Genomic DNA, 15,655 nt, shown 5'->3' with positions numbered 1-15,655 from the left:
CGAGGTCTGTAAGCAGAGGCTGGATGGCCATCTGTCAGGGGATGCTTTGATTGAGAGTTCCTGCATGGCAGGGGTTTGGACTGGATGGCCCTTGCGGTCTCTTCCAACTCTACGATTCTATGATTCTAGTTCTAGCCAGCTATAGCCAGTTGTAAGAGATATTGGGAGTTGTAGTCCAACAGCATCTGGAAGGCCACACATTTCCCATGCAGTGGGAAATCACTGTAGAAATTCCCCATAGAAATCAACACATATCATTGTTGCCAAATAAAATTTGCTTCTGTTGCCAGTGCCTTGCTCATCCTAGAGTCAAAGCAAATGTGATGCCATTCAGGCAATTAGCAATTTCGCAAATGTTTTGCTTTTTCTACTCCTTTAAAGTAAATGGCTGTTGGGGGGGATGATCTGATTCAGGACTTGATTCAGCTAGGGACAGCTAGGGACAGGGAAAGCTTTAACAGTTTGCCTGCTGCAAGAATCCTAATCTGTTAACAGCCTTCCATGTGCCATTTATTTGGTCCCCCCCCCCATCAAACTTATCACCCAAACTGTAGCACAAGCACTAAATGTGTGAATGATGGCATGTTTAGACAGGCCCTTTAATCTGCCTTTTCTGACTGAACAATCTCCATCTACGCCTCATCGTTCTTTGGCTATCTTAAGCTGGAGAAGGCATCAGAGCTCTGTAGTTTTATCTCCCTCTTTTATCTGGATTCTTCCATGTTAATTATTTATTATGCTCAATTAATTATGTGCATAAGCCCAGAGGCATTTGGGCATGGGGTCTATTTCAAGGGGAGAAAGTAAAAGGATTTTGGACACACACACACCTCTCTCCTTCCCAACCCAGCTGGAAATATAGCGAGGGAGTTACATGGATGCACACATACACCACTGTACATAGAAGCATACATATATATTCAAAATTTTCGGGCACACAAATTCCCTCTTCACTGCTTTTTGGGGTACTCCTGTGCTCTGTTCAGAGCCCCACTGAGCTTGCATGGCAGCACTTTCCTTGTGAGCTTCTAAATCAGAGCTGGAGCTGCTGCCCTGGGGCAACCTGTCAGTTTGAAGTCCATTTTTGACAAGCGATGGAAAGATGGCAGAGCACTGCATTAGTGACGGGCAGAGATGCAGCAGCATTTCTCTTTTTCTCTCAGGGTACCTGTCACTTCTATCAAAGAGGGCATAGTTAACCCTCGCCTTGTTGCAGAGCTTGCAGAAGTTACTTTTTTAAAAAAATTAAAACTGCCAGAAATCATCTAACAGCTGTAGTCCAAAAAACTCTAACATGGTGCCAACCATAGCATCATTCTCACTCTTCCTAGGATGTATTCAAACTTGTTTTCTCTCCAGGGTTTCTGAGGGGAGGGGTGTCAGATTTGACAAAAAGCACTGACAATAAACAGGAACTAATCACGAATACTTCCAGTTCCAAAAGAGCAAACTACAACGGAGTCTCCTTCTTTGGAGGTTTTTAAACAGAGGCTGGATGGCAATCTGTCGGGGATGTTTTGAATGTTTGATTCTGTGTTCTTGCATGGCAGAATGGGGTTGGACTGGATGGCCTTTGGGGTATCTTCCAAGGCTATGACTGTATGAATGGAGTCCTGAAAAAAACAACACACAACTCTATCCCTCAGCTCCAACCTAGTGCCCTTGAGATGTTTTGGATTACAACTCCTTTTTCATGGGATTTGGGAAAGATGGGAGTTATAGTCTAAGAGATAGTGTAGTCTAATATATTGATTATGTATTCCTGCGTAGCAGGGGGATGGACTGGATGGCCCTTGTAGCCTCTTCCAACTCTATGATTATCCAGCCCAATCTCCATGTAAGAATGGGTAAGAATCTCAATTCAGTTCAAAATGCTAGAATCATATAGTTGGAAGAGTCAACAAGGGCCATCCAGTCCAACCCTGTGCTGTGCAGAAAGACACAGTCAAAGCACTCCTGGTGGTGGGTGGGACCTGTTGTGTATTCTTAAAATGTGCCTCATAAAAGGCAATTATAACTGCTTAACACTGTTAGAAAAGATTAAATTAAATTAAAAATATCCAAAGAACACATGCATTATAAAAATAGAAACGTTGAAGATCTACAATTTGATATGGATGTACAGTGGTCCTGCCACATTTGCTGGGGTTAGGGGTGAAGGACCCCCATGAATGTGGGAAAAACACAAATAAAAAAACACTATTCTTTTTACCTGAAAGAACACCTTTCTAGGAATCTCGAGGTCCTCCAGTGCAACTCCATGGTCAACATCTGCCAAAGGTTGATCATAAATTCATGGTGGAGGACCTACAGATGCCTAGAAAAGCATTTTCTCCACTTGTCCCTCATAGGACTGGCAAGTGTCCCTTATTATAAGGGTTGGAAAGCCTTTCCTTTTATATAGACTGAACAAGTTGCCAAAAAAATCTTATATTTTGGGTTGTGGGCCTTTCATAAAGACACAAATATGTGTTGTCATGAAATTTATTAATTTGGACAATATGTTAATTTTGAATGTGGATAATATGTTAGAGAAATACATGACTAGGTTTACTAAAATCAATACAGTACTTTCATTTGATACTGAGGTAAAACACATATTTGCTGGTACAAATATGTCAAATTTGTGGCTTTGACATTTGTAGATTTGATTATTTGCATTTTTTTTATTAATATGTTGTCTCTAGGAATCTCTAAATCTTCCAGTGCAATTATGCTAGAAGTGGACCATAAAGTTGTGCTGGAGAACCTAGTCATTCCTATAGAAAACACTTCTCTAGGTACCTGGAGGCCCTCCAGCATGATTCTATGATCAACCTCTGCCAGAGGTTGATCATAGGGTTGCACTGAAGGATCTGGAGATTCCCAGAAAGGTATTATCTTGGGTAAAAGAAGAGAGGTTTTTTTATTTGCAATTTTTCCACATTCACAGGGTTCCTTCACCCCAACCCCAGCAAATGTGAAGGGACCACTGTAGTTACTTCATGGTTGTCAGCTGTGCATGTCATGAATTTTAACTGCCCCTTATCGCTGTTTTGACAACCTGGCAACTCTACTTGTCTCCCTGTGCAAAACGAATGCACTGAAGAATTCCAAGCTCTGGCTATCAAACAGAATCTCATATTCTGGCTCCTGGAATCCTTCTCTTTCAGGGGAAGCAGAATGAAGCTCCACTGATGGCTCTGGGATGAAGTTGTACTCCTTTCCAATCAATAACAGCTTGATTTATGACTGATATTTCTGCTATTGCTCTGGCCTGGGGGTAATTGTGCTACCTAGTAATGGTCCTGCTGCCAAACACAACTAGCAAGAAATTTACACAGTCACTGGCCATAAATCTGTGCTGTCTTATTCAGTTATCTGAGATGGAGCAAATACTGGTGTCAAATGCACCAAACTTCACAATGCAACATCCCTGAGGCGGCTAAGAAGCAGCATGATGACAGACTCTCAAAAGGACATTTGCAAGCTGTAGGAGCACCCACCACCTTCACTAATGTGGGAGATTCTAGCTCAGAAATGAAATACTGGAATGGATTTCTCAGTGGCACAAGCTCAGATCACCTTCTTTACGTGCAGACAGACTGCACTTTAATCCATGGCATCGCCAATTGAAAAACAATCTGATGACAGGTGATGGGAAAGACCCAGGCCCAGCAAGGGAACAGCATATACTTCCTTTATATTTAACAAAAATGACTACACTTGAACGGTTACTACATTTTAAGGTTGTTGCTGTGCTATTGGTGCCTTATGTTTCTGTGCCTTATGTTTCCAACTTATGGCAACCCTAAGGCGAACCCCAGTTTCTTGGCAAGATTTGTTCACGGGGCATTTGCCATTGCCTTCCTCTGAGCCTGAGAGAGTGTGACTTGCTCCCAGTGGGGGTTTCCGTGGCCAAGCAGAGCGTCAAACCTTGGTCTCCAGAGTCTTCATTAACACTCAAACCTCTGTGCCATGCTGGCTCTCACTTTTCTTAGGATATGTACTGAAAGACAGCTATACTTGTTATATATTGACAGTTTAATTGTCTTTTGCAGAGGCATAACTATAACATCTCCAGCTTCACTCACTCACTCTGCATTACTTATCAGCTCCATGTCAAGTTGAGAAAAATCTGATTCATAACAATTTTTTGAATATTTCATTTCACTAAATGATGTGCAAGTTCGTGGGCAACTCATGACATTTGTCTGAACTACATGTACTTGTGACTGATTGAGAAGTAAGAGATTTCACAAAATAGAAACAAGCTTAGCTGAGTTCACTCTTTGCCTTTATCCCTCTGAGCAACAGAGTTTGTCGGTGCCTTTCTCTCATACTAGAACTTTATATCCCATATTTAGCCCACTTTACACAAGTGAGTGCAAAATAACAGCCCAGACAACTGTGTGTGTGTGTGTGTGTGTGTGTGTGTGTGTGTGTGTGTAAAATTTTCTACCATGCATCTCTGATGCATGTAATCTGCATGTACAATCCTGGTGTCCACAGCTCTCTGAGATTTCAGACAGAAATCTTTCCTAGCACTATCTGGAAATGAAATGATGGAATGTGAAGTTAGGACTTTTTAAATATACAAAACATGTTCCCATCACGAAACTATAGTAATTGCTCTTACATCTAAGCAAGAAATTTTGGTGAAAACCCCAGGAGAGAAAGAGGACATCTTTCTGCTCCAAAATCTGATGACTATGATCTGGGAGGAGAGCTGCAGGTGGCAAGGAGAGGGTAGGGAAGAAAGTGAGTAAAATGCAGCTGTGCGGAGCAATTAAAACACTTTTCTCCTTGTTGCCAAACTCAGCTCGCTGGTGCTGCTCCTGCCAATCTTCCGCAGCTCACCTTCATTCATCATTACTATGAAATGTCAAAGCTAATGCCAAGTAAGAGAGAGAGAGAGGCTCATTCCAGCTAGCAGCAGGCAAACCAAACTTCAAATGGCTGTTTGCACAAGGAAATGACTCTCCTGTTGGGACTTAATGGGCTGATAGATGGTTCGTTTATGCCCAGACTCATCAAGAAAATGATTGGAAGAAAGGCAAGGGGGGAGCAGCAAACACCTGGCATGGCAAGGAGGTGAATGGCATGATGCCCAGCAGTCCCTGCACACCAAAGAGGTCCTGGAAGGACAGCAGTGCAGGTAAGGGTGAATACAGATGAGGAGTCTGGTGTTGTGTTTTCTGGAGCAATGTGGGATTTTAGTAATTAAAGCACCCGATATCGGAACTAAGTTCAACCAACCAAGATAAAAGCCAACTAAGTTATTCAAATCTAAAAGACAAGGTACTATTAGTTCTTCAACCTCAGAGTCTAAAATTCTCCCTTTGCTTGAAGCATCTCGTCATAGTGGTTGTGTAATGGTTGCTTTGTTTTATCAAGCATGCATCAATTCTGCCTGCATTTCCTTGGCAATGCCCACATAAAACCAATTTGTGTTTCCAGTTTTGAAAAAAAAATCTATACCAAGCTAGGAAAACCAGGGGAGAGGACAGAATTCTGAATTCTGCAACCTAGATATATTATTACACATACTTCTCTAATTTGAGTGGGTTTCTATTCCTATCATTGCTTATTCTGGTTCCACTAGTCATGGCAAGAGAGTAGAGTAACACTGCTGGACACTGACATCCAGCCCACAACTATAGGAAATCTTACTCAGCCAGCCTTGTGGCTTCTGATATTTCAGCAGATACTCCCCATCTAATATCAAGCACACTTTCAAACTCACTAGTGTGGAAAAAAATTCCAATTGTTAGTAATGATAAACTCTGTGTTAGAAACTCTGGGAAGTTGTCACAATTCCTTGAGAGAGGAGGCCTCACATTGACCTTGTTTTCCACTTTGCGTTATCTCTCTAAATTATCTCTCTTGTGTTATTCATTTCTAAAGGCCAGTAATAAGAGCTTCCACTAATTAATGAACTGTATTCAGCTCCATTCACCAGGGACCAAACGTGGTTTCTCATACAGCTGCAAAGCTAGGCTGGAACAGTTGAGCTATGATTGACGAATTAAAATTGCCTTGGATACTGCAGATTTTAGGGGGTTTAAAAAAAGATCTGGCAGTGGAGCATGCTTTTTCTCATTCCTGACTTGTTGGATACTTTGTGCTTCTGTGTTACTTTAATTTTGGTCTATTTGAGATACATATCTCACATGTGTAAAATACAGACTCAGTTATTCTTTCCTTGCTTTTCTCTGCTACACCATTTCCAAGTTGCTCTCCCCTACCACTTCAATGCAAATAAATGTACCCATTTAGAAATATGGTACAATATTGGTTATTTCTTGCAACCTTTACATTTGCTTAGATATTGCTACTGAGATTGGATTCTGAGACTTAAAGAAAAGCGGATATACAGTGGGCCCTTGGTATCTGCTGGGAGTTTGGTTCCAGGACCCCGCTGTGGATACCAAAATCTGTGGATGCTCAAATCCCACTGGATACAATCAAATAGTAAAATGGTGTCCCTTAGATAAAATGGCAAAATCTAGGCTTACCTTTTGGAATTTATATATTTTAAAGCTATTTTCAATCCATGGTTGATTGAATCTGTGGATTAAAAAAATCTGTGGATAAGGAGGGGTGATATACTTGCTCCTTGTCTCCTTCTCCTTTCAGGAACTACCTGTAAGGTCTAGAGCTTCCCAGACTTGGACTGAGCTGGACAGAGAGGGAATGGAGTGTACTGCCATGTAGGGTTGGAATTAGCTGTGGAAATCTCTGGGATAAGGGAGTAGGGAGCAGTTGAGATTGGTGCGGCCAATGTCTCTAAATTTCCACCTTTCAACTCAAGAAGCATTTGACAAGGACTACAAGCTTGGTTTATTTTTTGATCAAAAATGAAAGCTGAATTGATTAGAAAGGTGAATTCTTCACCAAATACATGATCTGACTGTTTCTGTTTCCCATGGAATATGGGCATACAGTATATAGGATTCTAACCAAAGACCAACAAACTGATTTATTTGTACAAAACTGTTCACTGAAGGAAAGAGAACCTCTGGAAGTTGAACAACTGCACTATTGCTCTCTCCATCCCTTCACTCTCATTCAATGACCAAAAAGATTTGCACTTGCAATATATGTCTCTTTCACTGTCAATATATGCATTTTGAACTTACCTAGGGGTCACCATGTTCAGTAAGATTTTCTCAAAAGGAAACAAGTCGCATAACAATGAAATCATATACTGTGTATCTTTATTTAACAGTAAGTATCACAGCATTCAATGGGCCTTCATCCCCTAGGATTGTAGACTATTCCTGACCTCTACCCTTTATTCCTATATTATATTAACATTCTTTATTTAGATGAATTGTGTGGCCTTCCAAATGTTGTTGAACTGAAGCTTACAACATTCATACCTGGGAGTGCTGGGAACTGCAATTCAGCAAAAACAGGGAGGGGCACAAATCCCTTCTCTGATGTAGACATTGCTTCTTGAAATGTGCAGATCTGTGCTTTGTCATCTTTATTTGATTTAGCCTCATATTAACTCTGTAAGAGACACTACTGGCTTTCTTACATCATGGAAAGGGAAACCAAGATTGTCTAAGACAATTAGGTGTATATAGTCCAGATATAGACACACAGCAGTCCTTGGTGAGACATTGTGCTATAACAATATCATACTATGTTCTTTCCTTCTTTGACCAAAATGCCATCACAAAATTCTGACATGGATATAAACAGAGCTTGAAAAAGAAACCTATTGCACTACAGTTCACTGGATCCCTCAGCCAGCATAGTCAGTGGCTACACTAGGTAGGGGATTCTGTGAGTTGTAGTTCAAAAAGTAAGTTGTCTAAACTCTGGATATAAGAGAACCAATTATCCTGGCCACTTTGGCTGGCCAGCCCATTTGAATGAAAGGGCTTTACACATGGGCTTTGGCATGATTTCTAAGGGACCGATGAGCACACTGAAAATCTTCACATGCCAAAAAGGAAAATGGTATACCAAAGTGGGAAAGGTTTTACCACAATGATGGAGAGGATGAAAAGGAGGTGCAAACTGGGGAAGGCCAATAAGCAGAGTCTTGTGGTCCTACCTTTGTTTCTTTTATCTTTACAGCAATCACTTGCTTACGCTGACGGATGATTTCCATCAGCTCATCACACTCCTCCATCAGCTTTGCTTCATGCATGGCTGTGTTCACCTAGTCAGAAAAAACAAATGAAGCTGTAAGAAGGAACAAGATGGCAGGGCTGACCTGGCCCTGCTATTAGGCAAAATAGTGTTACCTACGAGTCCTTCTTGAAGATTAATCTGGATCTTTCTGGTACACATGGCAAGAATGGGTGGAGACTTTCTAACTGTTTTGACATTAACATGATTTTACACTCAAAACTGTGCTACTAGTTGGTTTCATGGATGTAATTTGGAGCATGAAAACAACTGATCAGAATAGAAGTAAGCATCTCCTCTTTGCAGCTACTGACAACTGCTGCCTCCCACTTCCTTTCTGTAATGTTTGGGTTGTTGCTTAACAAGAGCTGTGTGGGTCTGCCAGAAACAAATCCAACACTCCATCCATCACACCACAATGGTTCTAGTAGCTTCTTATGCAGAGTTTGTTTCTAGTTAACCTCAATGCAACTGAAGTCCTGGCTATCTGAAGGACTGCATTTTTTCATATGCGCATGTTTGGTCATGCCTACATCTGAGGGACATTTGGTGTGGAAAAATGTTCTCAATAACCAGATCACCCAGGATAGGGCAGCCCACCCAATCCCTATCGTTCTTTCAATGGTAGATAAAGACTTTTTATTCATCAGGTTTTTTGGCAACTGGCTGCATGCTGAGGAAGAGGCTTTTAACAGATGGTGATGTTACACTTTTAAAAGCTGATGAGATTTTGAATTGCTCTTTCTTCAGGTGTAATTTCAATATGATCTGTTTAATTTTTATATATTTTAATATGATTACTACACTTGATCTTAGTTAAAAAGCCAAGATATAACTTACTGTGTTTTGTTTCTATCTTTTTCTTCAACGCTGTTTGGAGGCACTCTGAGTACCAGTATATGGAGAAAGGGAGAAATATATAACAAACTGTGCTATCACCCCACCCCATCCTGACATTTCAAGGATGATTCACTTGTGAGCGGAGAGCTCCATGTCCCAAACAAAGTGTTTCTCAGTCTGTGCTGTGCTGGAGTGCTAGGAAGCCCGCATCACAATTGATAAGCCATTTTTAAAAGCTACATGAAAGACCATTTATCAGAGAAGCTCAGGAGACATTTTTCTAGATGACTATCTTGATGTTACATTCAGGGCAAAGATAGTGTTAAAAACAGGAGTGGAAAAATTAATTCAATTTGCATTTGATTGTTGTACTTCTCAGAAATTGGTGATGCTGTTTGTCATTTTTAAAAAAAAAAAAAAGAAATATAAACAGGTGTATAATAAAGAGCCATGTGCTCAGAAATGCATATATTCGTGGAAACATCAAACAAAAATGCATTATAATGTTTACACATGTTCATGTTTATCTGTGAGCTACCTTGGTCTATCTGTGAGTCGCCTTGGATCCCTTCTTGGAAAAAGGGAGTACAGTGCGCCCGCGCCATACGCGGACTTGAGCATACGTGCTGAAGCCGCGGCGCGCGTGCGGGGCAGAAGGGGCATCACGTCCCATTCAATTGAATGGGCGTGCGCCCGTTGCGCCCCGCGCCGCCGCGCACAAGCCCCATTGTTTCCAATGGGGCTCGAGCATAGGCGGAATTCACCTTACGCGGCGGGATCCGAAACGGATCCCCTGCGTAAGGTGAGGACGCACTGTATACAAATTAAATAAGTAAAGTAATAATAATAGCAAGTGCACTTGAGCACTCCCTAAGCGGTATACAATGTGTAAGCCAATTGCCCCCAACAAGTTGGGTACTTGTTTTATCGACCAACAGAAGGATGCAAGGTTGAGTCAACCCTGAGCCCCTGGTTAGAATTGTACTCACAACCTTGTGGTTTGTGAGTGAGTGGCTGCAGTACAGGCATTTAACCACTGCGTGTGTACACACAAAAAGTGATACAGAAATAAGATGCAATCCCTTTAGGGCCAAAGAGTTGAGAAAGAGAGCAAAACTGAATTAGATTCACCCATCTGTATATAAATGGGATTTTGCACTCCAGGTGCATTTTTAAAAAGCAAAATATACAGAAGCTACTAGGAGAAGGAGGCTAAGTATCAGGATTGTAACAGGCAATGAGACTTTTTTTTTTTAAAAAAGCCCTTCCTCCAATGCTAGCATCTTGATAAAAATAGATTCTTTGAAGCTGCTGTCTGCATTCAGAGGAATTCCTCCATTGACCCTCACCTAGTATGTTTGATTAGGTTTTCAGGACAGAAAAATGTACTTGCAACAAGGACAGTTTGAAATCGGAAAGGAATACATTGGGCATAAGCCTCCTTAACTCTGCCACTGCAGAAAGGGGCATCTTCTCTGAAATTAGGTCCCCATTCAAAGAGTTATGGAATATGCTTGAGCAGTGCCAGGATTGAGCTGTCTCTCTGGATGGACAAGGAATCACAGGAGCAGGTATGGTGGTTATGTCTTTAGCTTCAAAGGTCTGCTGCTGCTTAATTTCATGCCTATTCTCAGGCCTTTTCCTCTGAAGACTGGGAAGATGCAAGCTCACCAAAACGGAAAAAGTGCATTTCCTCAGCTGCGCTGGAAGGAGCAATTGACAGAGCTTAAAACTTTTAAATGAAGTGGAAAACTGCAGCCCTTAAGGGGGGATTCTGAGACTTTGCAACTGAAAGAAAAGAGCAAATCCCATTTGGTGTGTCCCCTTATAGGTCTTGAGGCAACATACAGCATCTGGTGCAGGGAGGGGAAATGGGAAGAAACAGAGACAAGAGAAGGGGGGAGGAGTGAAAGAGAGAGAGAGAGAACGAGAGAGAGAGAATATGCACGCATTTGCTACAATGGTAAGGCTAAAGTCCATAAACTGCAAAGGACCATCTAATGAAACATTCTGCTCCTATAGTAACCTCCAGGAAACCCACAAGTAAGACTTGAGGGGAACAACATCTGGAAGGCCTTATGGTTCCCCACTGCTGGCCTGAAGAGAGAGAGAGAGAGAGAGAGAGCACTTGGATTGTCCAGTTCCTACTGAGGAAGAGCCAGACATTCAAGCGAAGCTCCTGAAAAGGTCTGACCTACTCAAGTCTACACTGAATCATAGAGTTGGAAGAGAGACAAGGGCCATCCAGTCCATGTGTGCGCACTCTGTGTGTGCACTGTGCCCAGAATCCAAGGAGATGCCAGGGAATATTGCTATGCCCCTTGCCCTGTGGCTCCAAAAGTGGGGAAAACCCAGCTCCCTAACCTGAAATGGTTCCTCGACCCCTGGTCTATCTGAACAGGTAGAGAAAAGCCCTGTAATACCTTCTCTCTACCTAACTCCATGAACAGATTTGATGGATGAAGCCAGGAAACGTTTATCAAAAACCAGTAGCAGCCCATTGCCAGAATTAAGCTACAAGATACATTTTGCTTCTATAAACCCCTTCCGAGAGCTTCCTCTCCCAACAGCCAATGTTCTTTCCCACTCAGTACCAGGCGGCTATATGACCTTGCTTCCCACGTAACAATCCCTTGCAGTTTCTCACTCTTCCACACACACTCTTACTTCTAACATGGTTAAAACACAGCTAAACAGGCTTCAGTTAACTTCAGGGGCAATTCTGACAACCCCTCGCTTTAGTTCATAACACGTTTCAACTGGAGAAAATACATGCTGCAGCTATTGCTTGTTACTGCTGTCTGAAATGGTTGTTTTAACTGTTGCTTTGTTTTGCCTTTTAAAGTGATTCTATGTTAAGAATTACACTGTTACATCAGGTCCTAGAAAAATTTTACTGGATAAGAAACTTTTACTAAAACTTCTCAGTAAAGTTTGTTTCTTCAGTAAGTCTGTTTACTGTATTTCAACTGAATAGAAATAAAACTATTTGGATAAGTTCTTGTTGTTGTTGTTGTGTGTCTTCAAGTCATTTCTGACTTATGGTAACCCTAGGGTGAACCTATCGTGGGGTTTTCTGCGGCCGAGAGTATGTGACTTCCACAAGGCCACACCGCAGGCTTCCAAGGTGGTGCAAGGAATCGAACCTCAATCTCCAGAGTCCAAGTCCTACACTCGAACCATTATCTTTAAAAAATCCATTCTTACCATGTTCCCTAAGCCACTGTGTCCATTATTTAAGTCAGGCTGGGGAACCTATTGACCATGCCGGCTGAAACCTCTAAGAGTTGGAGACAAAAGCAACTGGAGAGTTGAACGTTCCTCAGCCTCTCACTTTCGTAAGCTAAAGAATGGCTTGTAATACCAGAAGTATCACATTCTAGTGTCTTCATCTGGAAAGATTCTATTTCTAAATGCTTTCTAAAATTTAAAAAGTACAAATGCACTGGATTTCAATGGATTTAGGCCATTTGATACATAAATATGCTTGTAAAGCCTTCACTCTGAACTACCTAACAGCTCATATTAAGTAGTTCATCTTTAAAAACTTTAAATTGTCAAGTAGCCAATGTCCAGTGAAATAGACATCTTGTAAAGGGATCAGCTTTGATCTGACCACATCAGGTTCTACAAAGCCTATTAAGCCCAGAGAACTGATTCTACTGGATCAAAGCAAGGCTGACTCCAAAAAAGTCAAGGTTTTTTTTGGAGAGCTAATGAGCTTATAAAGAGCTGAGCTACCCTAAAATAAAGTTGCAAGGGGCCTGAGAGTTGATGAAAGAATGTTTGACTTTGATCCGAAAGGTGCAGCTCAAAGATGAGCCTTAATTGCCAGTAGCTCAGGATGGAGAAGGTAACACCAGCTGCAATTAAAGCAAAGTTAAAAGATCAAATTTCAAAAGTAAGGGATGAGGGGAGACGAAGGGGGTTCCAGAAATCAAAGCTACCTGAAAACATTACAACTGGGAAACCTGGGATTTGTAGGCCCCAGCTGCTGCTACTAATGGGAGGAAGCGATTCAAGTTGAATCTCTGCACTTGTATGGGGAGATAACAGATGGAAAAGATAATCCCATTATCAATGTTAATATGAATTTAATGTTAAAAATTAATTTATCCTATTTATGATCTATCAAGAAAGTACACGCATATCTTCTGTTTTCACATTTTGGGGAAGAATCCACAATAGCAGGTTCTCCCACGCTTTCTTTCTGTCAGCCCTCCATTTTTGTGGGGGATCATAGTCAATTCTGCAAGAAAGGAGGGGTGACTGTATAGGAAAATGTGTATGTTAGGTAAAAATGTATACCAAAAATAGGATTGATTTCCCTCTCTTTCCCCATCCCCTGAATAAAAACAGCAAAACCTAATATGAAAGAAGAACCAGAAAAAACACAGAAGGATACAGAGGAATGCATGAAACGGAAAGATTTTTAATACCTCTCGAAGAAACATGGGAATGGCTCCATTACAAGTCAACAAGGCATGACCAAACTACAGAGCCATTTGTGCTTTCCCTACAGATCTGCTGTTCAGATGTAATTGCCGATATCTGCACTTGCCCTCTATGCCCACTCCAGACAGAGAACTTTAGCAGTGGCAGAGCTGTTTGGAAAATGGGACCACAATGCAACTAGGTATTATTTCTCCATAGTCTCTCTGTGTTGGCAGCCAAATGAAGAGATAGACAAGGGGGGAACCTCCACACTGATTGCTTGTAATAGTGCAGGTGGGTAATTTTAGATTCTTGATTTATACTGCTTAGATGTCAATGTGGATTACTTCACTCACTTCAAAATAATGAAAACCAGCCTTGTCACATTTGGGAGTCTTCCTGCTCACACTATTAAACGGGGTCCCTTGGTGGCACCACTGAAACCTGCTTCAAATCCTATTCAATATTTCCATTGAAATGCTTTATTTCTCAAATTAGAGATGTTGTGTTCAAGGCCCTTCACAATAAACCTTTAATCCAAGATGCATAAAAACTGGTTGCAGCAGTTATCAGTAACAGAACTCCCTTAAAAGTGATTCATGTTTAAGTATTTCCTGGACAGCCCAGAATTTATAATTGAAACAATAACAGAACAGCTATCACATAGTGGACCAAAAAAAGAAGAAGAAAAAAAGCAGAATTCTTGTACACCCTGAAGATTTTGTATACTGCTTTCATAAAAATTTATTTAAAAACTCTCTTAAGGGAGTGAGTTCAAAAGATCACACAGCAATAGGTAAGGTTCATTTTTCTGGTTACCATCCAGGCCAGCTCTGAAGCTGGAATGCATTGCTGTACAAGAAATCATGCTTCTGTAGAGATTCTCACCATTCAGGCAGGTTTGTGTTAGGCAAGGTGATCCTTTTGATCAGGGTAGGAACCCAACACTGGATAAGTAGGCATCAGTTTCCTCCGCTTACATATCTTGGTAGGTTGGATGACTTTAGGGGTGTAGCTACACTTCATGACGTAATAGGTTCCCTGGTTGAAGCCCGGGGAGGAGCTTTTCTACACGGCACTTCTATGTGGCATCTTTGCTTCTCTTCCACATGCAAGGAAAGGGGAGGAAGAGCAAAGGTCTGACATGCAGTGCCCGGGCCAAAAGCGTGACTCTGTCTTCCTTCCCATACTGTCACCAGTCACCCTGGTTGTTGTTGCATCCCTTCAAGTTGTTTCCAACCTTGTCCAACCTATCATAATGTTTTCATTGCAAGGAGGTTTGCAACTGCCTTCCTCTGAGGCTGAGACTGTATGACTTGCTCAAGATCACGCAGTGGGTTTCCATGGCCAAGCAGGGATTCAAACCCAGAGTCATAGTTCAACACTGAAACCACTACACAAACTGCCTCCTCTAATCAATGACTGGAGAGAAAGTGGGGATTTCCTTTAGGGTAGCCTAAAAGGTGTGGGTTTCAGGATGGGGAGGGGATCCTTGGGTTGGAGCTCCCCCTCCCCGCTTTAGATTCTAGGTGGGAAATGTTTTTCCTTTTTAAAGGTTGCATTCCCTTCTGTGAAAATTCTGGGGGCTGAATGCCACTGGTGGGAGGAGTGAAGATGGAGCCTTCTCATAGACATAGACACAAACAGACACAGGCACACTCTTTGTTTTCTCTCTGTTGTTGCTGTGCATCTTCAAGTCATTTTCATCTATCAAAAAGTTTTCATGGCAACATTTGTTCAGAGAAGATTTGCCTTAGCCTCCCTCTGACACAGAGAGTGAGACTTGCCCAAGGCCACTGAGTGGGTTTCCATGGCTGAGCCAGGAATTCAATCTTGGTTTCCAGAGTCAAAGTCCAACATTCAAACCACTCCACCACACTGGCTGTTCTTGTCTACCTGCCCCTTAATATATCCTCTCAATCTCTCCCACACATCCATTCTCTCTCCCCTTCTCCTCCTCTCTCTGCCTCACCATGTAGCAATACTCCTCCCACCCAGGGACATCACTAGGGGGGTGCGGACCACACCAGGTGACATTCTAAGGGGGGGTGACACCATTGCTCCCCAAACATGTATCCCATGATACATGGGAATTACGATTTATGAGTAAAATTAGTACAAAAAACACCACTAAGGATTATGTACAGTGTGGTATGAGAAGAGGTCAATAGGGGAACGTGGTGACCAGAAATAGGGGAGCATGGGGGCAAAAGCTTCTACTAGCCACATGGGTAACTGTAGTGCATGTGGAGGA

The 15,655-nt window shown here is 41.9% G+C and overlaps 1 protein-coding gene across 5 annotated transcripts in view; it reads right to left on the bottom strand.

The window, feature by feature from the left end:
• MID2 (midline 2) overlaps nucleotides 1-15,655 on the bottom strand; it is a 195,834-nt gene that overhangs the window by 42,113 nt on the left and 138,066 nt on the right. For all 5 annotated transcript variants that reach the window (XR_006105011.1, XM_042479154.1, XM_042479153.1 and 2 more), the window contains one exon: nucleotides 8,051-8,158. Coding sequence is in view for 4 of the 5 variants with exons in the window: in XM_042479154.1 (XP_042335088.1) it covers nucleotides 8,051-8,158 (108 nt within the window). In the remaining variant the exon portion in view is untranslated. The remainder of the gene's footprint in view (nucleotides 1-8,050; nucleotides 8,159-15,655) is intronic.

The sequence above is a fragment of the Sceloporus undulatus genome, chromosome 7 (genome assembly GCF_019175285.1).
Source record: "Sceloporus undulatus isolate JIND9_A2432 ecotype Alabama chromosome 7, SceUnd_v1.1, whole genome shotgun sequence".
Lineage (NCBI taxonomy): Eukaryota > Metazoa > Chordata > Lepidosauria > Squamata > Phrynosomatidae > Sceloporus > Sceloporus undulatus.
This window is presented reverse-complemented; position numbering and strand designations above follow the sequence as displayed.